Source organism: Eschrichtius robustus, chromosome 12, assembly GCF_028021215.1.
Source record: "Eschrichtius robustus isolate mEscRob2 chromosome 12, mEscRob2.pri, whole genome shotgun sequence".
Classification (NCBI taxonomy): domain Eukaryota; kingdom Metazoa; phylum Chordata; class Mammalia; order Artiodactyla; family Eschrichtiidae; genus Eschrichtius; species Eschrichtius robustus.
The window spans coordinates 75145312-75169701 of NC_090835.1; the positions used below are offsets into that span (position 1 = coordinate 75145312).

At 48.6% G+C, this 24390-nt stretch overlaps 2 protein-coding genes and 1 non-coding gene across 4 annotated transcripts; 1 reads left to right on the plus strand and 2 right to left on the minus strand.

The window, feature by feature from the left end:
- Positions 1–2342: 2342 nt before the first annotated feature.
- Positions 2343–13561, minus strand: MED20 (mediator complex subunit 20). 2 transcript variants are annotated; one of them, XM_068558250.1, is made up of 4 exons: positions 13444–13561; positions 9860–10014; positions 6035–6288; positions 2343–4299 (listed from the first exon to the last, which is right to left on the minus strand). In XM_068558250.1, the coding sequence occupies exons 1-4, from the start codon at positions 13455–13457 to the stop codon at positions 4084–4086; spliced, it is 639 nt and encodes a 212-aa protein (XP_068414351.1). In that variant the 5' UTR covers positions 13458–13561; the 3' UTR covers positions 2343–4083. The 2 variants fall into 2 exon arrangements, with proteins under 2 accessions (XP_068414351.1, XP_068414350.1); XM_068558249.1 differs by lacking the exon at positions 13444–13561 and adding an exon at positions 13224–13349.
- Positions 5572–5643, minus strand: TRNAK-UUU (transfer RNA lysine (anticodon UUU)). The gene has a single exon. It is a non-coding gene; the product is annotated as a tRNA-Lys (tRNA).
- Positions 13562–13727: 166 nt separating the features above from the next.
- On the plus strand, positions 13728–23824 carry BYSL (bystin like). The gene is made up of 7 exons (XM_068556938.1): positions 13728–14276; positions 17465–17615; positions 20356–20494; positions 20821–20954; positions 21551–21711; positions 21817–21919; positions 22421–23824. Exons 1-7 carry the CDS (start codon positions 14009–14011, stop codon positions 22764–22766), a joined length of 1302 nt encoding a protein of 433 aa, XP_068413039.1. The 5' UTR covers positions 13728–14008; the 3' UTR covers positions 22767–23824.
- The last annotated feature ends 566 nt before the right edge of the window (positions 23825–24390 follow it).

A 24390-nucleotide genomic window follows, 5' to 3' on the forward strand; every position in this document is an offset into this window, starting at 1 on the left:
TCCTATTCCCAGAAAACTGCATGTATACACAAAGCCGTGTCCACTTTCAAGGCATCTTAGGCCTCCTGAGGCTGCCCTCAGGGGTTGAGAACCCACAGTGCATTTAAGAGTCACGGCTTGCTCATACTCTAGCCCCAACTAATGGTCTACTCCCTCATTAAGTACCACACAGTCTCCACAACCTGCAAGAGAAAGGACAGCTAGCAAAATGCTTTGCTTTGCTTTTTGTCTCAGAGGTAATGACAAAAATGAAATACACAGGGAACAGATTTCCCTAGATGAGGCCAAGTTAATGCTGCATGATCTCTGGGAGGGATGGTGTAAAGATGTGAATACTGAATGATGGTCAAACTGTGTGACCTCAAGGGTCCCTTCTAACCCAAGAGACTGATTTTGGAATGCTCTACACAATGGCAGAGTTCTCACCTTGGGGGAGAATCCCCCCTACAAGTGACTGTTTGAAGGCCAAAGACACCAACCCCCCAGGAGAGGACCAAACTTGTAACCCAGCCGGTCTCAGCCATTCCACACAGCAACTGTGACCGGGGACTGCAGCCCAAGGCTCCCAGACAGCAGCAGATATGGAGAGGGAGGCTGTGGCGAGGGAAAGGCCACACATCAGTCCTGCCTGGCTCTAAATCCACTGTGAATGTCCTCAAAATGTTCAGCCTAGAGCCCTTCCCATATTTTAAGTCTCAACTTTTGACACCTGGAGGACACGCTTCTAACTGCTCCCCTCACCCTCCCTCCAGGATTTGGAGAGAAAACTTTTCACTCATCCTGAAGCCTGAGGAATGAACACTGGACACAGTGGGTTGGGGCAGACCTGGTGGAGGGGAGGAGTGGTCAGTCCCTAGGTATTCCCTCAGTGGAGCAGTGACACCAATACACAGTGGGGGACATGTGACGACTTGGTACTCAAGACCTGAGGAAAGCAAGCGGGAGGCAGCTTGGAAACAGGTACAGAGAATCAGAACAGCACAGGAGGAAAGAGCAGGAACTATCAATGGATACACGAAGTGGATGAAACTTAGTGTTTCCCCAAATGCTAGCATCCTCCTTCCTCCTCCAGATTTTGCCTTTTGCAGGTATCACCTGCACTATAACTTAACAGTTCCCTTTAAGTGGACTCTTCTTAAAAAACTTATTTACCCTCATCCTAAGACATAAAGTGCCAGTTATACTTTTCTCTAATGTACATTAGAATAAGGCATAAGTACTAAAATAAAGATGTATTCCACATTCCACCTAAAATCACCTGGCACCACACAGAGGTCCAGGTGCCACCCTTTGTCACATGCTGGGAGCCATGAGTCCTGAGTCTGAAGTTTGGTCCTGACTCCAGCCTCACCTCTCAGCATGACCCCCCTGGGAGCCACCACCTCCCCATCTTACAGTGAAGGAGAACCAGGTAAAAGTTAAAGCTGCCCTGCATGGTTCTGACAGTCAAGGTTGGCAGATTTCTATGTGACTCTGGCAAAGGTACCCACCAAGGTGACATGTTAGCAGAATCCCAGAAATGTCCTGGTTTCTGCTCTTTCAGGGTAGCTACAGACGGGGAGAGGGGTAAAGCATCCGAAAGCAAAGGAAGGAGTGACAGGAAGACAGACTAGTGTAAAAGGAGGTATGTCAGATTTGAACCCAAAATACAGCATCTCCATTTACTAGCTGAGTTTAAGTTTTTTTCATTTTTAAAATGAGGATAACCGTGCCTCTTTTCCCTTTATACAAATGCTCCTCAACTTTCATTCAACCTGAACTTTCAAAAACTATACACCGACAATCCTAAACTACTCTTGAAAGCCCCATTCAGACTTACATACAAAAGCTGTATGACATTTGGGCCCTTCCCTCTAGTTACCAGTTCAGTTTTGGCAACTTTGCTAGTGGAGTTGAATTTGTTAAATTAAGAAGTGTATTGCATTACCCGCCTTTTTTAGTAATAAGCTTTCTTTAACTGACGCAAAGGACAAAGATGGACAAAAAGTGGCAATTCTTAAAGCTTGATCTGATGTTTACTGGACTTAAATCTTGGTCAAATGTGTGCTCAAAATAAAGGAAAAGAACAAAAGTGAAGAATGCTGGAAATTTATGAGTCAAGATTATGTCTAAAAGGCATAGTTAGTTAGGGAGTTTATACTATTTTTTTAGTTTTTAAGGAACCCCTCCTTATAATGCATAAGTCTGGAGTTATATTTACCACACTCAATTTCTATATATTTTCGGGAACACATTATGTTCAAAATGCTATCTCATCTCATAGAAGATTTGAGGCAGCCTACAGAAAAATACAAATAGATAAATCTAGACAAAAGCAAACATAAATCAGAAGGCCAAAAACATAAAAAAAACTCTGCATTTTATTATGTGTAAATAATATCTAAAACATACCTCCATTTAAAAAAGTAAAAACAAAGCAAAGAAACAAACAAGAAGCCGGGGGAGGTGAGAACAAGAAACACAGATGACAGGTCCTACACTTAGAAAGTTGAATTGAGCTTCCTGCCAGCCAAAGCTAAAAAGGAAACATGACCACTGCCTGATTCTTCTTACAGAGGCTTTAGATCTGACCACTTAGATCTGAAAACAATTTCTCTTTAGGTGCCTTCAATGAGGGACAGTATCCTTGAGGACAGTACTGCAGTATGTACATTAATACATTTCTTAAGACCATCTCTGTGTATCTCAATGCTAGCTGGACTGAACATTTCTGCATCAGGAGTGGGGTAGGCAGACAATGTAGGTCAAATGAGCAGCTTGGAGGCTCAAATGAGATGAGGAGAAAGAGCTCAGGAAACCATGAAGCACAGTGTGAGTACGAGGTCAACTGTCTAACCCTAAGCTCTGGGCGCATGAGAACTGGAGAGGTCTTGATGCTGAGACTTAGGCAAGGGGTGTGGAAGTGACTTCCCGTGCGACTAATCCAGCTAAAGTGACTCTGGCATCAGCACTATCACAATCCAACTCATAAACGAATGGCTTGCTTACAGGGGTACTTCTCTGCAAAGTAATAGCCAAGAACATTCCTGGGTACATCCATTGAGCTCTGTGTAGCAGAGGCTACTAACTGGGTCCCCACATCCATTTTCCCCTTCATCTTTTAGTCACAGAACCCCCAGCATTTTAACTGGGCACATGACCACCCAAATAAGAGGCTCTATGGCCCAGAGTTCCTTTCAGCAAGATGTGGCCAGAGTGATTTAAGCAACTCCAGGTCACGTCCTTTAAAAAAGGAACTGCTTTCTCTCTCTCTTTCCCCAGTGGAATGTGGACACAGAGCCAATGTCTACTTTGACTCACCCAAGGACAACACCCTAGGGGTGGCTGAACAAGACAGAAGGAAACCAAGTTCCTGATGACCCTGTGGAGTTCAATCTGCCCTGGACCATTTGATTACCTCTGTACTATTAGAAAAGAGAAGAATAAACTTCTAAGAGCCACTGTACTTTAGGTTCTCCTTGTTATAGCACCTTAGCCTGTGCCTTAATATAATTCACAACAGAATGGAAAGATGTCCAGAGGAAGACTTCAAAGGACTCAGGCAACACCCTAGAAAAGTGAACTCACAATTCACTTCAGCAAACAGGTCAGAAAATCATAGCCATCAAATAAGCTGTGCCTCTTACTACTTTTCCAGGAGGGGCCCAGCCACATCCTTTGAGCAGAGGGAGAGGCCTTTATTACAGCCCAGCCCAAACACAACCTGCAGCCTGTCCACTGTGGACCTGGACCAAATCCCCAGTAGTTAGCAATACAGACTGCCTTCCTCACCCTCACTAGGCAGGGACACCCCCATCCTATCTTTTCCCCTAAAGCAGGAAAGCTCCAAACTTCTCTACTCTTCATAATTACTGTTCTTGAGGACAGGCCAAGTCCAGCTGAAACAGCTGTCGGGGGGCTGTGTGTGAGGGTCAGGGGAGGGGAGTCCAGAGCCCCAGAACAAAAGCCACAGCTGGGAACTAGAGAGGGAGGGAAACCTTCCCGTCTGCCCTGGGTTTCTGGGGTGCAGAGGCCTGAGGGTGCAGCACCTGCTCCTCCTGTGGAGTCCCCCTGGCGACAGCTCAGCCGGGCAGCTGCCAGTCACTAACGAATCCCCGCCACCGGCACCTGCTGCTGCTTGCGGATCTTGTTGAAGAGTTCCATGTACTGGACCATGGTGTCTGCTGGGCTGTAGACGGCGTCGTGCCTGTTCCCAAACACAGCAGGAGCCCCTGGGGTGTGGCTGCCTAGAAAGCTCTGCAGGAACTCGAGCAGCAGGCTCCAGCAGTCGCTAGCTACCACACAGGGCCCATACTCCACCTGGGGACCAGAAGAACAGAGATGGAGGGTAAGCGAGGGCCAGGACAGGTCGTCTGCTTCTCGCGCGCCTCTTGCCCCCTGTGCCCCTCTTCCCCAACCCTGAGGCAAAGACACACACCTTCTAGCACAGTGCTGCCCCACAGGAAATATCCAACCCAAACACCAGGGATTCGACACACCCAGCATGGTTCCCTTTAGGCTCAGATAGTCTCGTCTTGGGGTCATCAACCCACAGTCCTACGCACAAGACCCAGAAGCAGATTTAGGACTCTTTGAATTATCTCAGAACTATATAGTCCCAGCTATGCTGGATGCAGATTCATGGAGAGCTCAGGAAAATTCTGAGAGAGAAAATGAAGAGCAAGAGACAGAGTGAGTGTGTGTGAGTGTGTGTGTGTGTGTGTGTGTTGGGGGGATCAGTAGAGGGTAAAGTAGACACATGCGCTCATAAGTCACTTCAAGACCAAACATTACTGCCTAAGTAGATAAAACCTGGGCTCTGACCCTAAGAAATAATTTCCCAACCCATGTGACAGGGGCCAAAGGATACATATCTTAGGCTTTCTCATTTTCCTCTCCTAATTTTTCACTGGAGAGATGGCAGGGGAAATTACTGGTAACCATTAAGGAGAAACAAGTAAAGAAACAGCCAGGGTGTGTTTGTACTAAAAAGTTGGAAACGTGAAGGATAAACAAACTGGGTTTCCAGTGGGTCTCGGCAAATGCAAGGTGTATCACAAATGAAAAGGGTCAGGAAATCTTGGCTCTAGAGGTCCCTGGAGTGTCATAGCAGTAATGACCACTAACGCCCTTTTCTTCACTTGTGGTGCTTCTTAGGACTGACCTATCCCCGGTTTCTATATTTTAAGTCCCTCCTTAAATGCTACCCCTGCAGGAAGCATCACAATCCCCAAAGTCAGCAGTGCTCTCTTTGGTCTGAACTCCCAGAGCAATCTGTGCCTCTTTTATGGCATTTCTTATAGACTAACTTCAAAAACAGTTTGTGTGTTTGGGCCTTGCTCTCTTACTAAATCATCAATTTTCAAAAGGCAGGCCCTGTAGCTTACTTATTATTTTTTGGGGGACCGTGGTAGATTGCAGATTCTCACTGGTCCCAAAGCCAGCTACTGTCACACTCCGTCTTTGTCATTTTCAGTGTATACGTCAAAGATGAAGTCATCACACACACCATGAGAGTAGACAGCATGTCAAAGGGAAAGGCACATCTTTGCTTCACAACTTTTTTGGCCGTGGCGGCTTGTGGGATCTTAGTTCCCTGACCAGGGATTGAACCCAGGTCCCAGCAGTAAAAGCACCGAGTCCTAACCACTGGACCACCAGGGAATTCCCATGCTGCACAACTTTTCCACCTCCCAAAAGTTAACTGCACTGAAAGTTGCCCTGGTCTGCTCCAGTCCTTGTGATGGGTGACTGGTCCCTCCACATCAGAATTCACCTGCTCCCACCACCGCCCCCCCCGACTATCCCTCCCCTTCTCCAGCAAGTCAGCCTTCCTAAGCTCTCTACCTGCTGTGAACCCAGCTTCCCATTCCTATCTTGGGCTAGAGAGTCCCTGAGTGATTAAAGAAAGGGTAAAAGATGCAGGGAGAGGAAGCGCAGCGGCTCTGTGGACAGGAATCAGGTAGGCAGAAACATCTGTTTGCATTCAGGGGCTGTGGAAATCTGCAGAGCCAGCCCCTTCAGCACATATGCTCCTATTTCACCGAGGTCTTACCTCCACGGAGATGCCTCGGGCACTGGGCCCCATTGTAACCGTGCCCACCTTCACTAGGAAGTCACAGTACTGGTAGCGGGTGCCCCGGGTCTCAATCTTGCTGGCCTTGGCACTCTGGAAAAATCCTTTGAGCTTCACCATGAGCACATCAAAGTTGGTGTCGGCAACAAGGCAAGGGCCATTCTCAAAGAGGGCGAAGCAGCTCAAAGGGTACTCGGAATTGTGCATCACATACATCAGCTTCCCGGCCTGACCTGCAAGGGACGGAGATGCTACTCAGCATCAAGACCTTCGTCAGCAAACCGCGGAGTAGAGTCCAATGCGCTGAACGAAGCCAGGTAGCGATCCAGCATCACCTCAACGGTCCTGGAGGGCGGTGGAGGGAAGCCCCTCGCCAACAGCCTTTTCCAGAGAGGAAGGGAGAGGAAAAGGTGGCATGTGGTATAACCCACCCGCTCTACAGAAAAAGGTGAGGGGCACGTGGAACTTCGACAGTGGCTAATGGTTTAACTCTTAAGTTGAGTGATGGGCTCACACGTGGATGATTAAGGATGATGACTAATAACTCAGAGAGGATTTACATATGGTCTTTTGTATAGTCATGTATCACATATTAAGGAAAATAAAAGTACCAGCATTTGAGCACACCAAACGAAGCAGCTGCTCTCTTTTCTGTCCATCCCTACCTTCCTTGGCCTCCTCCCTCTTTGAAACATAGGAAGTGGCCCCACAGAAGAGTATCTGAGCACGAGGCTGGAAAGGGAGGCCAGAGCCTTCTCTTCCATGCCCAAGTTCATTTAAAAAAAATTTTTTTTAAAGATTTTAAAAAATATATTTACTTATTTGTTTTTATTTATTTATTTATTTATTTAGGCTGTGCTGGGTCTTAGTTGAGGCACACGGGATCCAGGATGCAGACTTCTTAGTTGCGGCATGTGGGATCTAGTTGCCCAACCAGGGATCCAACCCACAGCCCCTGCATTGGAAGGCAAAGTCTCAACCACTGGACTGCCAGGGAAGTCCCCGTGCCCAAGTTCAGACTTCATCCTGATGGCAACGGGGAGCCTTTAGAGAATTTTAAGACATCTAGCCGACTTGGGAAGCAAGCAGCACAACTACAGCACGAAGAACTCAGGATCTAGAATCACAAGATCCAGTTTCAAATCCCAGCTCACCCATTCCAGTTTCTGAGAAATGAGTTTTCTCACTGATTACTATAGGTTTCCTGCAAGAAGGAAGGAAAGCTGTATAGATTTTTAGTTATGTAGAAAATGGAAGAAGGCAAAAAATGGAAAGCAAGGTTTGTTCACTACAAGAGTTAACGGACAGACTGCCACAACCCCAAATATTTATTAAGTACTTAAACTATCCCCAACACTGTGTCAGGGTTTAAGAGGCACACAAGCAGAGGGCTTGGCCCCTGGCCTCAAGAAGCTGACAATCTCACTAAAGATAGGTGGAAAACTCTTTAGAAGACAATAAAACAAAAGTGCTAGCCTGGGAGAGACCAGAAGTCTTGGGAAGGAAGGAAAGACTGCAGGGAAGGAAGTGATCAAAGTGGGCAAGAGTCAGCAGGAAAAACTTTCATGGAAAAAACAGGTTATGAAGAGAGGGTGGGATTCAGGCAGGGATGAGAGCGCAGCGATAGGAAAGAGTGAGGAGACAGGTGGGGGGTGCTGTGACCTCTACACAGGCCTCCACTGTGCTGCAGCTTCCTGAACACACCAGGCTCCACACCAACCTCCCCCCATGCCCTCCCCGCTGCCTGCTGCAAATTCACACCTTTCACCTGAGAAATCCAGTTCGAAACATTTCAACCCTCCAGTAAAAAGACATCCAAAGCCAATCTGGCATTCTGTTCCTGTGCAGACTCACTGTGATTACATGCTTAATTCATACTACGGGAGTCTGCAGGTGTTCTCACTGTCTCGAAAACAGTCTGAAAGGCAACTAAAGATTTGGGTCCCAGATCAGCAGCACCAACCACCATCTGGGAACCTGTTAGAAATGCAAATTCTCCGCCCCACCCCATACCTACTGGGTCAGAAACTCGTGAGGGGTGGGGGGGTCGATCTGAGGGATAACAAGCCCGCCCTCCCACCCTCCAGGTGATGCTAATGCTAGTCAGTGTGAGAACTTCTGACCTAAAGGCACGGAGCCAGTAAAGCAGCAGAACCGGATCTCCAATCCAGGCCTTCTGAGCTCCTTCCATTCTACCCCACTGCCTGATGAGAATGTGCTGTTTCTCCACCTAGACTGTAGTTCCTTGAAAGTAAACGTCTGATCAGGAAAACAGAGCCCGGGCCAAAGAGCTTCTCAGAAGTAGCATGCTATCTTATGTCTATATACAAGTGTTTTGTTTTACAAATGCTTTCATAACCGTTCTCTCTTTTGATTCTTTGTGTTCTTCCTATTGCAGTCAAAACAAATGTTAACACTGCAATTTTACTGATGATGAAATTCAGTTCAGTTCTTAGCTACCATTTACTAGACATTTATTCCATGACAATCTTTGTTCTAAGTGCTTTGCATGTATTAACTTATTTAATTAGCACAACACTAGGAGGTAAATACTGTGATTATCTTCATTTTGCAGATAAGAGAACTGTATTGGGAAGGGTGCAAAAAAACATAGCCCACACCAGACAGTTTCATTAGAGGGTATTTAATACAGGGAATGAAGTACAGGGGTTGGAAGAACTGAAAAATCGAATGGAATGGTGAAGCCACCCAAAGATTAGCAACACAGGGAGCCACTACCATCCCTAAGGCTGGAAGGAAAAAGAGAAGATGTGCTGTTATGAGAGCCAGGAACAAGGGCTGCTGAACAGGAGCTAGAACCAAGGAAGAAGCAACAGCCAGAGACACAGCCCAAGGCAGAGGGAGAGGGAGAGAGAGAGACTGGGGACTCTCTTTCTTCCATCCTCGAATCTTCCCCCGTGCCTCTCACTGGTCAAAGATAACTTACAGGGGGGCCTTGCAAATGTAGTTTGCGAGAGAAGTGCAGGTAATGGATCCCTGGAGAAACAGGCAAGTGACCAGCATAAGAACAGTCACAGGTTGCAGGAATGACCTAAAGTTGCAATTAGTTGTGGCAGAGCCAGGACTCAGTTATCTGGTTCCACGACCTAGGCTCTTAGTCACTGTGCTATGGAACCATCCAAAATCAAGTTACTACAGAGCCAAGACTAAGAGAACCCAGGTTCTCTAATTCCTATTCAAAAATCCTCTTTACCTCCCTAACACCACCATCCACAGCCCATCTCACCTTGAAATGCATTTAAAACAAAAGCTGTTTTGCTGATCAAGGTTATGCTAAGGAGGTAGCCAAGGCCACTGGCTAGGTGTGGGAAACAGGAAGCCTTTCTACAAAAGTTCCCAAAACTCTAAAGCTCCAAGAGAATCATATGCAAAGACTTCTGAGCCTCAAAGGAGTCTTTCTCAACTTTAAGGGTGCATGAAGACCATCTGTAGAGCTTATTATAACGTAGATTATGACTGATTACCAGTCAGTCGGTAAGCAGTGGGGGGGGGGGGTGGGGGCCAGGAACCTGCACCTTTAACAAGTAACCCAGAGGATTTTGAGGCAATTAGTTGGTGACCAACACTCTGAGAAACACTGCTTTAAAAGTGCAAAGTGCAAAAAGACTACAACACAGGCCCAGTCTAAGAGATGAAGTCAAAAATGAACGAATTCAGAAACTCATCTGCCGCATGTCCACGAATATCACCCTCAGCAGAAGAGCAGAAAGGTTTCAATGAACATGAATGTCTATTAACTCCAAGCCAGGTTCCAGCCATCCCATAGACCCATCTCTCACTGACCTTGGCTGCCAAGGGTAGAGGCAGCCGTGTGGTAGGTCTCACAGTCCACACAAAATGTTCCTTGCTTCTCTGCTCCAAGCATCTCCAATTTCCGGGTGAGGAGCTCCACGGTCTGCTGGACACTCTTGCCCTCGGCCACGGGCATCTGGGACACACTGGAAGGGAGAGGACCAAAATCATCACACATGTGTACTCATTAGGTCACTCACTCACCTGCAGAATCACAGCTCATCAGGGCCAGTAGTTACCTTAGACACCATCAACCCGGACCTCCTCATTTTAAAAACAGGGAAACAGAGGCCCACAGTCCCTGAGAGCTTTGCTAAGAACCAGAGCAGGTCTCAGGACTCAGGTCTATGGCAACAGCATTTCCCGAGTGTGGTATGTGTGCCAATGTTCAAGAGAAGATTTTAGGTGGCATACAGACTGAGCATGCAGTAACACTGAATTATACGATGAGAAAGGGATTTCCTCTGCATTTCTTTCAGTTCTGACTACATCAAGGAGAAAGCCTCAACTTGGGGTTATTGTTTTTACCAACTCTCTAACACTTTGAACGTGAGCTGTCCAGCACAGTAGCCACAAGCCACATGCGGCTATTTACACTTAAGTGAATAAAACAAATTAAAACTTCAACTCCTCAGCTGCACACTACCCACATTTCAAGGGCTCGACAGCCACACATGGCTGGGGGCTAGTGCACTGGGTAGTGCTGACACAGAACATTTCCATTGATGCAGAAAGTTCTAAGGATCCTGGGATCAAAGAGAAAGCAAGCCTCAAGTTTCTAATCTTTGGGAGTGAGAGGCAACAGTATGTACGAGAATTTAACCAGGGGCTTCCCTGGTGGCGCAGTGGTTAAGAATCCGCTTGCCAATGCAGGGGACACGGGTTCAAGCCCTGGTCCGGGAAGATCCCACATGCCACTGAGCAACTGAGCCCGTGCACCACAACTACTGAGCCTGCGCTCTAGAGCCCGCCTGCCACAACTACTGAGCCTGTGAGCCACAACTACTGAGCCCGTGTGCCTAGAGCCCATGCTCTGCAACGAGAAGCCACCGCAATGAGAAGCCCGCACACCGCAACGAAGAGTAGCCCCCGCTCGCTGCAACTAGAGAAAGCCCGCGCGCAGCAACGAAGACCCAACGCAGCCAAAAATAAATAAGTAAATTTTAAAAATGTATTAAAAACAAAAAAAAAAAAGAATTTAACCAAAACAACGAAACAAAAAGTTATTTCCAAGATTTCCTTCCATGGTGAGTGAAACTGGCTTCCCCTTTAGAGTGGTAGGAAACAACCGCCAAGCACCAACTATGTGCCAGGCAGTGTCCAAAGGCCTCTGGATAAATTAACTCTTTGAATCTTCACATCAACCTTATAAGATATAATATTATTATCTCTTCATTACCAATGAGGAAACTGAAGTACAGAGGGGTTGAATAACTCACACAAGGCCACAAAGCTTGGTGTGGGGTGACGTGACCGAATTTCACAGCCAGGCGAGCTGGCTCCACATCCGTGCTCTTAACCGCTCTGCCAGAATGCTTCCCCAGGAATACAGTTGTCTGTTAAAATACTTTTAAGGAAAGAAACAGAATCCAAAGAAGACATTAATAAATAATAGTTCAGGGGTTTTCCCTGGTGGCGCAGTGGTTAAGAATCCTCCTGCCAATGCAGGGGACACGGGTTCGAGCCCTGGTCCAGGGAAGATCCCACATGCCACGGAGCAACTGAGCCCGTGCGCCACAACTACTGAGCCTGCGCTCTAGAGCCCACGAGCCACAGTTACTGAGCCCGCGTGCCACAACTACTGAAGCCCGCGTGCCTACTGGCGCCCATGTGCCTAGAGCCCATGCTCTGCAACAAGAGAAGCCACCACAATGAGAAGCCCGCACAAGGCAATGAAGAGCAGACCCCGCTCACGGCAACTAGAGAAAGCCCGCGCGCAGCAACAAAGACCCAACGCAGCCAAAAAATAAATAAAATAAACAAATAAACAGTTCAAGTGCTATATGACTATATAAAAATCATAAATACAGTCATATGTGGCTGAATTTGGGGAGACACTGCATTGCTTTATGATCAATCACAATCAACTAAATGAAGCTATAAAAATAGAGTCCTACTGTTGCTAAAAAATTGTCACTATTCTCCATCAGAAAAAGCACTAACAAGCAATGATGATGATGCTGATGTGCCTGATTTTGAAATAAAAGAGAACCCCTGGGACTTCCCTGGCAGTCCAATGGTTAAGACTCTGCACTTCCAATGCAGGGGGCGAGGGTTCGATCCCTGGTAGGGGAACTAAGATCCCACAAGGCACAGAGAAGGCCAAAAAAAAAAAAAGAGAGAGAGAGAGAATCCCTAAGGTAATGCTACTGGGGTCAGAAGTCCTAGAAGCCTGAAAAAGTTGAGAAGCATCCCAACCGACAGAGAGCCCTTTCCCTCTGTCTGCCTTCTGCACTGAAAGAACAGGGTTCCATGCCTCTGTGCAGCAAACTTTTTTTTTTTGGCTGCGCCCCACGGCATACCAGATCTTAGTTCCGTGACCAGGGAGGCGCGGAACTTAGTTCCCTGCAGTGCAAGCGTGGAGTCTTAACCACTGGACCGCCAGGGAAGTCCTCAGCAAACTTTTCATTCCCATTCCTCACATCCTTCTTACACTAAAGGACTTCAAAGGAAACTCATGATGTCAACTGCAGGAAGCAAATGTGCAGTCACCGACAAACCTGCAAGACCTGGGCTACCAGGAGGACGAGTTCCCACAGGCTCTTATATGAGAAGCCTAGAGCCATTGACTTCAGATACCCTGGTCTCTAGCCCTCTCTGACCAGAAAGATGCTCAAGATATATATATTTTTAAAGCCCTGAAATCTAGCATTTTGGAACTAATGCCTCCAAGAAAATTAGGCCCATATCTTTCCCTGACACACTGACTTATAACATGTTAGAGATAATAAGTCCATAGAAACTAAACCAACCATGTAATTAAACATAGTAAGAAACAGGTCCTGAAGAGGTGATGTGCCTGGAATCCCAATCTCCTAATTCCCAATTGCTTCTTTTTTTCCTCTAGACCCAAGATCTCAAAATGGCCAAACTAGGACCAGACACAGGCTGGTGTAACCGCATTTAGTGGCTGTAGGGAGGGGCAGGCGAAAACCTTAAAAAGATACTGTCTCCCTGTTGCCTATCCCCCACCCATCCAGCCCTGCCTGCAAATGGGTCCTAGTCCCGATATCCTACTTCCGACCCTAAAGTCCCACCCCAGGCAGTACTATGGCCTCACGGGCAGGAAAACGTACCAAGAAAAAGGGAAGGAGGTACACGACAATAGATGGGTTCTTAAGATAAAACCTTTTACCTGCCGCCTTCCAGGAGGAAGGGGCGCATCTCCGAGGGAAAAGTCACGCAGATTCCGCAGCCCTCACGGTGGCCCCCTCACCCACACAACCCGAGGACATCTTGCTCAGCTCCCGGGGGGCGGCGGACCCTGGTCCCGATCCTCCTCCCGGGTACACTGGAGGCTCCGAGGGCCTTCAAGACCCCAAGCCCCGCCCCCACAAAATCCCTTGAAGTCCTACCAAGTCACTCCCATGGTGTCGGGCCAGGATGATGGGAGGATCAAACAACTGAAATGCAGTGTTCTCCGGCAACCCACACTAGGTGAAGCAGCCCAGCTAATGCAAGCTCCAGTGGAGGGAGACACTCCGGAAATAACGTAAAAACAGAACGCCCAGTCGTCGAGCCCACGAGGAAAAGGGGCGTGTCTAGGCGCCCCCAGTGACGTCACTGCCCGACACCGCCACTCCCATCCCCCCCGCCCCCCGGCTTCCCGTTCGGGGAATTTCCGTTCGACTGGGAGTGCTGGGCCTAGATCCGTGAAGCTAGGAAAGCGTGGCTCGGACTGCCACCACTTAGAGAAGCCAACATTAAATGCAATGAGTTTATTCGGGAGTCCAGCTCCAAGACCCGTGAGCTCTTTTAGGCGATGGGGCGGCGCTGGTGGCAGTCCCGGCCTCCCAACGCGAGGGGGCGCTGTGAGCCTCCGTGAGGCATCTTGGGCGCTGGGAGTTTACTGCGCAAGCGCATTCAGGGCTTTGCCTCCATCCACACGTGTGAAACTTTCCGGCCAGGCTTTCGAGAAAAATGCCCAAATTGAAGGCGGCCCGCGGGGCCGGGGGTCAGGAAAAGCATGCGCCCTTGGCCGAGCAAATCCTGGCTGGGGACGCGGTGCGGGCAGGGGCCCGGGAAAAGCGACGGGGTCGCGGAACCGGAGAAGAGGAGGAAGAGTACGTGGGGCCCCGGCTGACCCGACGGATTTTGCAGCAAGCGCGGCAACAGCAAGAGGAGCTCGAGGCCGAGCATGGGACCGGGGGCAGGCCCGCGGCGCCGCGGGAGCGCACCACGCGGCTGGGTGAGTGGCCGGGGTGGGTACGAGGAAGAGGATGGGTAGTTGGGGTGGATGGCTGAAAGGTTCCGGAAGGGGAATAGCTTGGAATAAAAAAACGGGGGGCCGTATTACACTCTTGCAAAGGTAATGGAATGGGACACCCAACCCTGAGGCGGAATGAGGGTGGCCAGTGCCCTCCACTCCCACTCCTAGTTTTAGGCACCCCCAAGGTTAGGCCTACGGGATGTGGTTGCTCACGCCACTAAGTTCTGCTAGTATGTATCCATTTGTTCTGTAAATACTTATGGGATGTCTACTATGTACATTCCACCGTGCTAGGAGTTTAGATGGTTTAGGTAAAAAAATAAACAAGATAGACGCGTACCTGACTTCAGGATCTTAAAATCTAGACCAGGAGAGAGACGATGAAATAGACAATTAGAATAATGCACTCCGTGATAAAGTGTAGTTTCTCTGATAACAATAGCATTAGTCTTGGGGGTCAGGCTTCCCAGATTGCTTGGCCTTTGTGCTAAGACCTGAGAAGTGGGGAGTGCTCTGAGCACAAAGAACAATATTGTTTAGGGGCTAAAGAGGGAGAGAGATTAATTAAAAGGTGGTCAATTTTTTTCTTATTAGGCTGGGAGTGTTGACCTCCAAGTTGCTTAATCTGTTTCTCAGCTCTCATCTTTCATTTGTCGTATGAGCAGTGTTCACAATGGAACACTAGCCTCCTGGCTACAGTACCTTTACTTGGCTTCTAAGACATCACATACCTGTTTTACAACTTCCTCACTTCTCAGTAGCCTTTGCAGGCTCCTCTTTTGCCGCCAACCTCTTGCAGTGGCATAGGGTTCCATCCTTGGACCTCTTCTCTTCACTTCTGTTCACTGCTCTGGTGCTGTCACCAGTTTCAAGGTTTAAATACCATCTGTTTGGTAACTGCTTCCCAGTTCATATTCTAGCCCTGATCTTTTCCATGAAACCCAGATTCTTATATTTCAGCTACCTCTCCAGCCTCTCCAGTTTGAAGTCTGAGACATCTCAAATTTCACACGTCCAGAACAGAAATCTTGACCATCTTGCTAAACCTCCACCCGCAGTCTACTTCGTCTCAGTTAATGGCATGATGTCCTTCCATTTGCTACAGACAGAAACCTTGGACTGCTCTCTTCCTCACTCCACGTCTGATCTATTAGGAAGTCCTGTTGACTCTACCTTAAAAATATATCCAGAATCAGATCACTTCTCACCATCTGGGAACACCATCCTGTTCAAACCACCATGATCTCTTACCTGGATGATTGCAGTAGCCTGCTAATTAGTATCCCATACCCGCTACAGTCCACTCTCAGCTGCACAGCTCGAGGATTACAGGGGTTTACAAAGACCTGTGTGATCTGTGCCTTTTGACAGTCTGACCTTTTCTGCTTCCCCTAGGCCTGCTCTGACCACTCCATTAAAAATTGCAACACCCCTACCCCTGTCTCCACACTCCAGCTTCTCTACTCTGCTACGTTTCTTTTGTCGTGGCATTTGTCTTTTTTTAACGTAATATATGTCATATTAGTTCATCGTCTGTTTCCCCCATTAGAACGTAAGCTCTATAAGGGCAGAATGTTTTTGTTTCTCTTGTTCGCTTATATTCCAGCACCCAGAACAGTGCCTCACGTATAGTAGGCACTTGTTGTTTGCTGAATGAATGATGGTGAGGTAGGTCAGAGCGAGAGCTACAAATGACTTGTAGGCTGCCCTAAAGACAATGGGGAGCTATTGGAGACTATGGGGACCAGTTAGGGGATTGTCGAATTAATCCAGGCAACAGGTGATACTGACCTAGGCTTTGACAGGGGTGTGAAGGCTTTAAGAGGGATTCTGTGAGGTACAGTGGAATAGGACTTGGTAATTGATTGGATGTTGGGTGTGAGGGCAGGGGACAAGGCAGGCCTGCTGCCCAGGCTCTGGCTTAGTATTGGCTGGCTGGTGGGGCTATTTCCTTAGATGTGGAACACAGTGAGTAGTGTAGACCTAGGAGGGAAAGGGAGTGAATGTGGTTGATGACAGGTGAAGGTTGAAGTGCCTGTTGACCCAGCTCTACAGAAGGCAGCTGGAGTTAGGGTCTGGAGCAAAGGGAGGTCCACCTACAGGTACAGATTTGGGAGTTGTTAGCATGTGGAGACAAAAGATCTGGCACGTGTTCCCCTCCCCCCTGTTTAGCTTTTATCGCACACTGTCTCTGTTCTTAATGACCTGTTCACGTGTAGCGTTTTATCTCCCCACTTAGATTATTACCTCCCTTTTCAGATGCCCAGCCAGCTGTAGTCTTCCAATAATCAGTTATTCAGATGGGTTGGTCTGTTGAAATCTGAACTCACTGCCCAGCCTCACTTTACCCATCTAGCCTTATTTCTTGCAACTGTTTACTCTCTTGGGTTGTTTTTTTTTAAAAAAAAACCTATTGATTATACACTTTTAAATATTTATTTATTTATTTATTGGCCACACCATGCAGCTTGCAAGATCTTACTTCCCTGATCAGGGATTGAACCCTCGCCCTCGGCAGTGAAAGCGCAGAGTGCTAACCACTGGACCACCAGGGAATTCCCAACACACACTCTTGTAACCAAGCCCTCTTGCCAGTGTTGTAACCCAGGTCTGGAAAACACTCCTTCATTTCCCATATTGCCTGTCCAGAGCCTTACCGTCCTGTGCACTCATCATCTTCTGGGTGCCTGTGGTATATACCATTGCTGCCACTCATTTTGGCACATAATCAAGCCCTACCATGCGTGTAAAAGAGGTGAAGAATGCACAGTCTAGACCTAGATTTCCTGCCTTAGGCAAGTCACTAAATTTTCCTGTGCTTCAGCATCCCCATCTGAAACTGGGTGTAATCATAGTACCTATTTCTTGGGTTTATGATGGTTACGTACAGTGTTTAGAAGAGTTCGTGCTATATTACTGAGTATAGTGTGTTAACTGTTATTTACTACTATCACTGTCTCGTTGGTTCGTATGTGTACATTTTGTTTCTCAAGCAAGATTGTGCGCCCCCGGGGACTGGAAGGTAGCATTTGCATCACCTGTTTCACTTTGCACGTCTGTGTCTATTACAAGCCAGCCCTGGACCATATACATGATGGTTAACCTCTGAATTCCTAAGCCATCGCTTACCTTGCTCACCCACTTCATCTCCCCTCTTCTGTGTCCAGGAGTGCCACAGGATGGATCAGATGACGAGGAGTGGCCCACTCTGGAGAAGGCTGCCACCATGACAGGGCCAGGCTACCACGCGGAGGTGGTTGTGGACCCCGAGGATGAGCGGGCCATTGAGATGTTCATGAACAAGAACCCTCCTGCCAGGTAGGGCTGGCATGGCCTGGGATTTGGGAGAACGGGTCCTGGTAGCAACTTTATAGAGAAGAAGCTTTATATGCAGAGAAGCGTATGTCCTGGCAGGGTTTTGATTCCGCACCTTTGGGAAGGGCCTGATCCTTGCGAGTTGTGGGGAACCGCCTTGACAAAAGTGGCCCATCCTCAAAGGACTGTTCTTAATGAGGATGACCCAGACTCAAAATACCTCCTCCCCGCTCTGTCTGCCTGCCTTAGAACTGCCTGGATTACCTGGGCAGACAGTTGCAGGCCTTGTTCTCTCTCTGGGTGATCTGTCCCATTGCATTTGGTCTTGGTATGCTCAGTTTTCTTAGTGGTGAGCTCAGTTTCCTTGGCCACATCTTTTTCATACCCTAAGCTTCATTTTATCCAGGGTTTTCCAGCCCCAGCACTACTGCATTTTGGGCTGGATAATTCTCTTCTGTGGAGGCTGTCCTGTGCAGTTTAGGATGTCTAGCAGCATCCCTTATCTGTATCCACTAGATACCAGTAGTGACCTTCCCCCCAGCTGTAAAACCAAAAATTGTCTCCAGACATTGCCAAATGTCCCCCAGGGGGCAAAAGCACCCCCCAGTTAGAACCACTAATTCATTCTCATCTGTAGTAAATGCTGTGTCCAAAACATGCAGGCTTTTAAGCTCCTGTGTTCAAACTCCAGAGCCCGTGGATTTTGGCCCAGGAGAGGGGAGTCTAGGATAAGGGCCCTCGACCAGTTCATTCTGACCATGTGATGTTAATGTGACGTTGTTCTTGGTTCTTCAGGCTCTTGGGTTCATGCATGTGTCATTGCTAGTAATACTGTGGGAAGGCAGGGAGGCTGAACGACAAGTTCCATGGCCGAGTATTTGAGGGGCAGAATGAAGCCATGAGCCCCTTTCCCAGTGTGATGCCAGCAGCTGAGGTGGATGTTACAAAGTGCGTGCTGGTCCCACCAGAGAGCCTCTCAGGTTCCCGCCCAGCGCCTGTAACTCCTCTTTCGCAGCCCATTCTGACAAGCTTGGCAGGATGGTTTTCCAGCTTGTTGTCAACAGAAAAGTAAAGCTACTAGGGACAGGGGCTCCTGACAGTCTTGAGGGGTGACAGCTGGCATCTTCAGAGAGCAGGCTAGACCCACGTGAGCTCAGCAGTCAGAGGCCATTTAGTTCGGGGGCACATATGTACTGTAAGGTGCCTGACCTTCAGAACCTGAAAGACCAGGCTTTGACTCCCCTACTCGTGAGCTGTGAGACCTTGGGTGAGTTACTAACCCCTCTGCGTATCGGTTCCGATGTCTGAGTAATGGGAATAACAGTACCTCACGTGGGTGTCACATGGACAGTGTGAGGGTACATCTGGAAAGTCCTGCCCTTGGAAGACAGGAGCCATGTTTGTTTTGTTTTGTTTTAATTAATTTTTATTGGAGTTGCTTTACAATGTGTTAGTTTTTACTGTACAGCAAAGTGAATCAGCTATATGTGTACATATATCCCCTCTTTTTTGGATTTCTTTCCCATTTAGGTCACCACAGAGCATTGAGTAGAGTTCTGTGTGCTATACAGTAGGTTCTCAGTAGTTATCTATTTTAAGGAGCCGTTTTAAATAGACTTCAGCAGACCCTGAAGACACCTTTATTGCACCAAAGCCCAATGTAATGATAATTTTGAATCATCATGGTCTGATTGTGCTTAAGGAGGCTGGGAAAAAAAGATCCTTCATCTTGGTCCTCTTTCCATAAACTTTAATAAATTAAAAGGGGGGTAAGTGTGTGCCATCGTCTCTCCCTAATGATCCCAGCTACCAGAAATCTTGGTTTATAATTGAGGTGTGTCTGGTACTCTGGAGAGGTCAGACCAGGATTTTGTAACTGGAGAGTCCTCAGCACACTGGCAGCATGTGATGGATGTGTTTGAAATAGGAACACTTGTCACAAACTTATTACTACTATCACTAATAGTTCCAAGTAGAGTACGTACACTAATTCTTTTACTCCTCACGTTAACTTTATGAGGGTAGGTACTGTTATTATCCCTGTTTTTTTGTTTTTTTTTTTTTAAAGAATGGTTTTTTTTTTTTTTTTAAAGATTTATTTTATTGATTAATTGATTGATTGATTGATTGCTATGTTGGGTCTTCGTTTCTGTGCTAGGGCTTTCTCTAGTTGCGGCAAGCGGGGGCCACTCTTCATCACGGTGCGCGGGCCTCTCACTATCGTGGCCTCTCTTGTTGCGGAGCACAGGCTCCAGACGCGCAAGCTCAGTAGTTGTGGCTCACGGGCTCAGTCGCTCCGCGGCATGTGGGATCCTCCCAGACCAGGGCTCGAACCCGTGTCCCCCGCACTAGCAGGCAGATTCTCAACCACTGCGCCACCAGGGAAGCCCCTATTATCCCTGTTTTACAGGGGAGGGAGCTGAGGCATAGAGAGGCAGAGTAGCATGCCCAAGGTCATGCAGGGAGCAGAGGAGCCAGGACCTGAACCCAGGCAGGTTGACTTCAGAGGCTAGGTTCCTCACCTCCACACACGACTGTCAGCTCCATCCTGAGCTGAATGACTGCCAGGTCCTCTGTGCTCTGCAGGGATTCTGTACTGGGTGGTTGGGCCCAGAGGGGACTGAGGTCACGTGTCCCAGCAAGATCGCAAGTTTATCGGGGCTCTCAAGGGACTGCGTGGGGAGTCAAGAGCTTCCTGGACTGAGAGCACGGCACTCCCACCCCTTCCCTCCCTTTCTCCCAGGCGCACCCTAGCTGACATCATCATGGAGAAGTTAACTGAGAAGCAGACGGAAGTCGAGACAGTCATGTCCGAGGTGTCAGGCTTCCCTGTGCCCCAGCTGGACCCCCGGGTCCTGGAGGTCTACAGAGGGGTCCGGGAGGTAAGAGCTGAGAGGAGAGCTGTGATGGGACACCCTCACAGGGGCTCTGGGTGCCCACATCTCTCGTAGAAATAAGGCCTGGTGGCTGAGAGCGGGCTCAGGGGTCAGAGTGCGCGGCTCCAGGATCCTGCGCTCTTGCTTACTGACTCTCTGGTCTCAGTTTCCCCACTGGAAAATGAGGATGATCATAGCACCTCCTTACAGGGTGGTTGTGAGGATTAAGTGAGTTAATGTATGAAAGGCACCCAGACAAGTACCTGGCACCCGGCACCTGGTAAACATTGTGTATGTTAATGACGATGATGATTTTATTCTCTCATCATCAGGTGTTGTCTAAGTACCGCAGTGGGAAACTGCCCAAGGCATTTAAGATCATCCCTGCCCTCTCCAACTGGGAGCAAATCCTCTACGTCACAGAGCCTGAGGCCTGGACCGCTGCTGCCATGTACCAAGCCACGAGGTAGAGCAGATGGGGGTCAGGACTGCTTTGGGTCTGTAGGGAAGAGCTGGGTGTGGGAAGGACAGGCTTTCCTTCCCTTTGCCATTACATCTTAGCTTTGCCTGCACAGCACTCTCTTGTGCTTCTGTATGTCATCATTTTCCCAGCTTTTTCTGTTTCCTGTTTTGGGGCCGAGACCCTGTTAAGAATGTCCTGTGATGAGTTTCCAGGGGAGAGGCTCAAAACTACGAGGATACAACCCTAGGGTGTCAGGGTGGCCTCAAAAGTCTCTGGCTCCCCAGGCATGCACAAGTCCCTGGTGACAGCAGGTTAGAGGGGACCCATGATGGAGAGGGGAAGGTGAACAGCTGGGTACCTGTCTGCCTGGGAGAGCTCTGGCTCACCCAAAGACGGACACTGTTCACCCTGTTTGGGTACATCTCGTAGCCCCTCCTCGTCGTAGTTCCCTCTCTCATCTGACCTGGGTGTTGCATGCACCCAGCTCGCTTCACACACCCTCCGATCTCTTGCATGTACCATCCACATTGATATTTAAAAGGCCAGCTCCAGACTATCAAGTGACCTGGGATCTCCCCCCTTTTCTCCAAAAACACTAGGATTTTCGCCTCTAACCTAAAGGAACGTATGGCCCAGCGCTTCTATAACCTGGTCCTGCTCCCCCGGGTACGAGATGACATCGCTGAGTACAAACGACTCAACTTCCATCTTTACATGGCACTGAAGAAGGCTCTATTCAAGCCTGGAGCCTGGTTTAAAGGTGGGAACCCAGGAGGCAGTTACGAAAGGGAGGCGTTGGAGCTCCTGCAGTACCTCCTTTCTCTCAGTCTGGGCTTAGAGTGACTGCCCCTCTGCCCCTCCCCAGGCATCCTGATCCCGCTGTGCGAGTCGGGCACCTGCACCCTCCGGGAAGCCATCATCGTGGGCAGCATCATCACCAAGTGCTCCATCCCTGTGTTGCACTCCAGGTAGTGTCGGTGGGGGTGGAGGACCACTGGTTGGTGGCTCTCCAGACGGCAGAGTCCCAGGACTGGGGATGGAGGGCGGGGGGCAGAGTGGGGAAGGAGCTAAGCATAGCCCTGGGTTTGCAGCTCATTTAAGCCAGTGGGTGTATCGTTACTCCCCAAGAATGTCAGTTCCACAGGAACAAGGTCCCAGGGCCTGGCACATGGTAGGTGCTCAGTAAATAGTTGAATGAATGAAAGAATGGGGAACACGGGAAGAAAGTAAGTTAGGGGTGGAGATCTCAGGACGTTTGGACCTATTCTAGTTGAATACTGAGACAAGCAGTCTGAGCCAGACTTGGGGATTTGGCATGAGTCAGTGTAGTGCTGGTAACTGGAGTCGAGGGAGTTAGATAGGGGAGGTGAAAAGAATGCCGGAGATTCCCCCTTTAGGGATAGCACAGTGTAAGGGCCAGCAGAGGAGAAGCCTTCCTCCAGTGTCTCCCTACCTCCCTTCCCCACTAGTGCAGCCATGCTGAAAATCGCAGAGATGGAGTACAGCGGTGCCACCAGCATCTTCCTGCGGCTGCTGCTGGATAAGAAGTACGCACTGCCCTACCGGGTGCTGGACGCCTTGGTCTTCCACTTCCTGGGTTTCCGGACAGAGAAGCGTGAGCTGCCCGTGCTCTGGCACCAGTGCCTCCTGACTTTGGTCCAGCGCTACAAGGCTGACCTGGCCACAGAGCAGAAGGAGGCCCTCCTGGAACTGCTCCGGCTGCAGCCCCATCCCCTGCTGTCCCCCGAGATCAGGCGTGAGCTTCAGAGTGCCATCCCCCGAGATGTAGAAGATGTTCCCGTCACCATGGAGTGAGGAAGCAGTCCTGGTCTGCAGGGCATGGGAGGACACCAGGATCCCTGCTGCCAACTAAAGGTGACACTGAGCCTTTATAGCTGAAGACCCAGTTCAGGGCCACGAGAGGTCACGGGCCTCTGATTCCCCAGTTCCTGACAGGGAGAACTGAGTCTGGCCGGCTCTTTCTTCCATTCTAGGCCTGCATCCCTGCTCAGTTCTGGGACCTTGAGACTCCACAGCCCAACAGTCCCACTTCCCAGCTGGGGGTTGGAATGGGTACTTTCTCTCAGGCTGTTTTGTCAGTTCACTGGGAGGTAGATAAAAACAAAAGGCAGGTATTTATTGAACTTCAGTGTTTTGATGTGGTGGATGGAGATCTTTCTGCTTTCCCTCTTTTGTGGAGGTGGGCGCTGCATCCCTGCTCCTGTGTAGCAGTGGATTCTTCCCCAGCTTACATGGGAGCCGTGCCCCCCTCAAACAGACAAGTTTGTTTCTCTAGGCTGTACCCACCCTGCCAGCCCCTAGAGGGCACAGCCTTTGCCTTCCCCTGACACAGGCTACTTTGGGAGAATGCCAGCAACCAGGAGGTTGTTCACAAGATGATCTCAGCTGTGGTTGGAAGAGCTAGGAGAAAGCACCTAGAGGAAAGTGGAGATACAGAGGCGAGAAAGGTCAGGCCCAGGGTCAACCACCAGACCAGTTCCCTAACTTTCTTAGCTAATGAAAGCTTTAGACCAAGGGTTGGCAAACCAGGGTCACGTGCCTGTTTCCTTATGGCCCGTGAGCTAAGAATTTTTACATTTTTGAATGGCTAGGGAAAAAATTGAAAGAAGGGTATTTTGTGATAGGTGAAGATTATATGAAATTCAGATTTCAGTGTCCATAAATAAAGTTTTATTAAGATGCAGCCACACTCATCCATTTCCATGTTCTGTCTGGCTGCTTTCATGCCACAGCGGCAGAGGCGAGTACAGTCTGGCTAGAACCCTTGTTATTTGCTTTGGAGAATGTGAATTTGTTCCAGCCTAATTACTGTATTTGGGAGGAATTTGATCATAAAGCAAATTTCACATTTATATGCAGTTTTGTCTTTGAGAAACACTAGGTGAAAGCAGAAAACTGTACCCAGCTGAGCTGAGCCAGATGATACACAAAATGCACATACCTCAGACATGTGCTAGCGACACCAGTTCACCTTGCGAGTTGGCACCACACCCACATCTGGTGTTACAACCCGCCTTCCACATCCTTCCGACCTCCACTTCCACCGCACACTTCAGGTGTTTGTTTTTCAAGATAAAGGGCCATGTTTATTGCAGTACATGTTTTTTAACCACTTAATGTGTAAAAGCACTATCTTTCCTTTTTTAAAAAAGTGTCCCTCATTTAGTATGAGTATTGTGCCTCAAGCCCCATTTTCCCCATAAGCCCTGTGGTTTTTATTGTGCAATTTTGCATGGTGCAGTGATTTTTAGGAATGCGTAGATCACGTTATGAAGCAAAACTGACTATATCTGGGGCAGAGACCATATGGTCCACAAAACCTGAAGTATTTACTCTGGTCCTTTACAGAAAAGGCTTGATGACCCCTACTTGAGACCACTGATTTGCACCCTCTAGAAATAGGCTTTTGCCCACACTG

Coding starts and splice junctions, on each gene's coding strand:
- MED20 (XM_068558249.1), bottom strand. CDS start 13,252: ATGCGCCCCTTCCTCCTGGAAGGCGGCAG. Junction 10,015..13,223: donor TTCCTCCTGGAAGGCGGCAG/GTAAAAGGTTTT, acceptor TCTCCCTTCCAG/TGTGTCCCAGATGCCCGTGG. Junction 6,289..9,859: donor CTCTACCCTTGGCAGCCAAG/GTCAGTGAGAGA, acceptor CGTCCCTTGCAG/GTCAGGCCGGGAAGCTGATG.
- BYSL (XM_068556938.1), top strand. CDS start 14,009: ATGCCCAAATTGAAGGCGGCCCGCGGGGCCGGGGGTCAGGAAAAGCAT. Junction 17,616..20,355: donor AACAAGAACCCTCCTGCCAG/GTAGGGCTGGCA, acceptor CCTTTCTCCCAG/GCGCACCCTAGCTGACATCA. Junction 21,712..21,816: donor GCCTGGAGCCTGGTTTAAAG/GTGGGAACCCAG, acceptor GCCCCTCCCCAG/GCATCCTGATCCCGCTGTGC.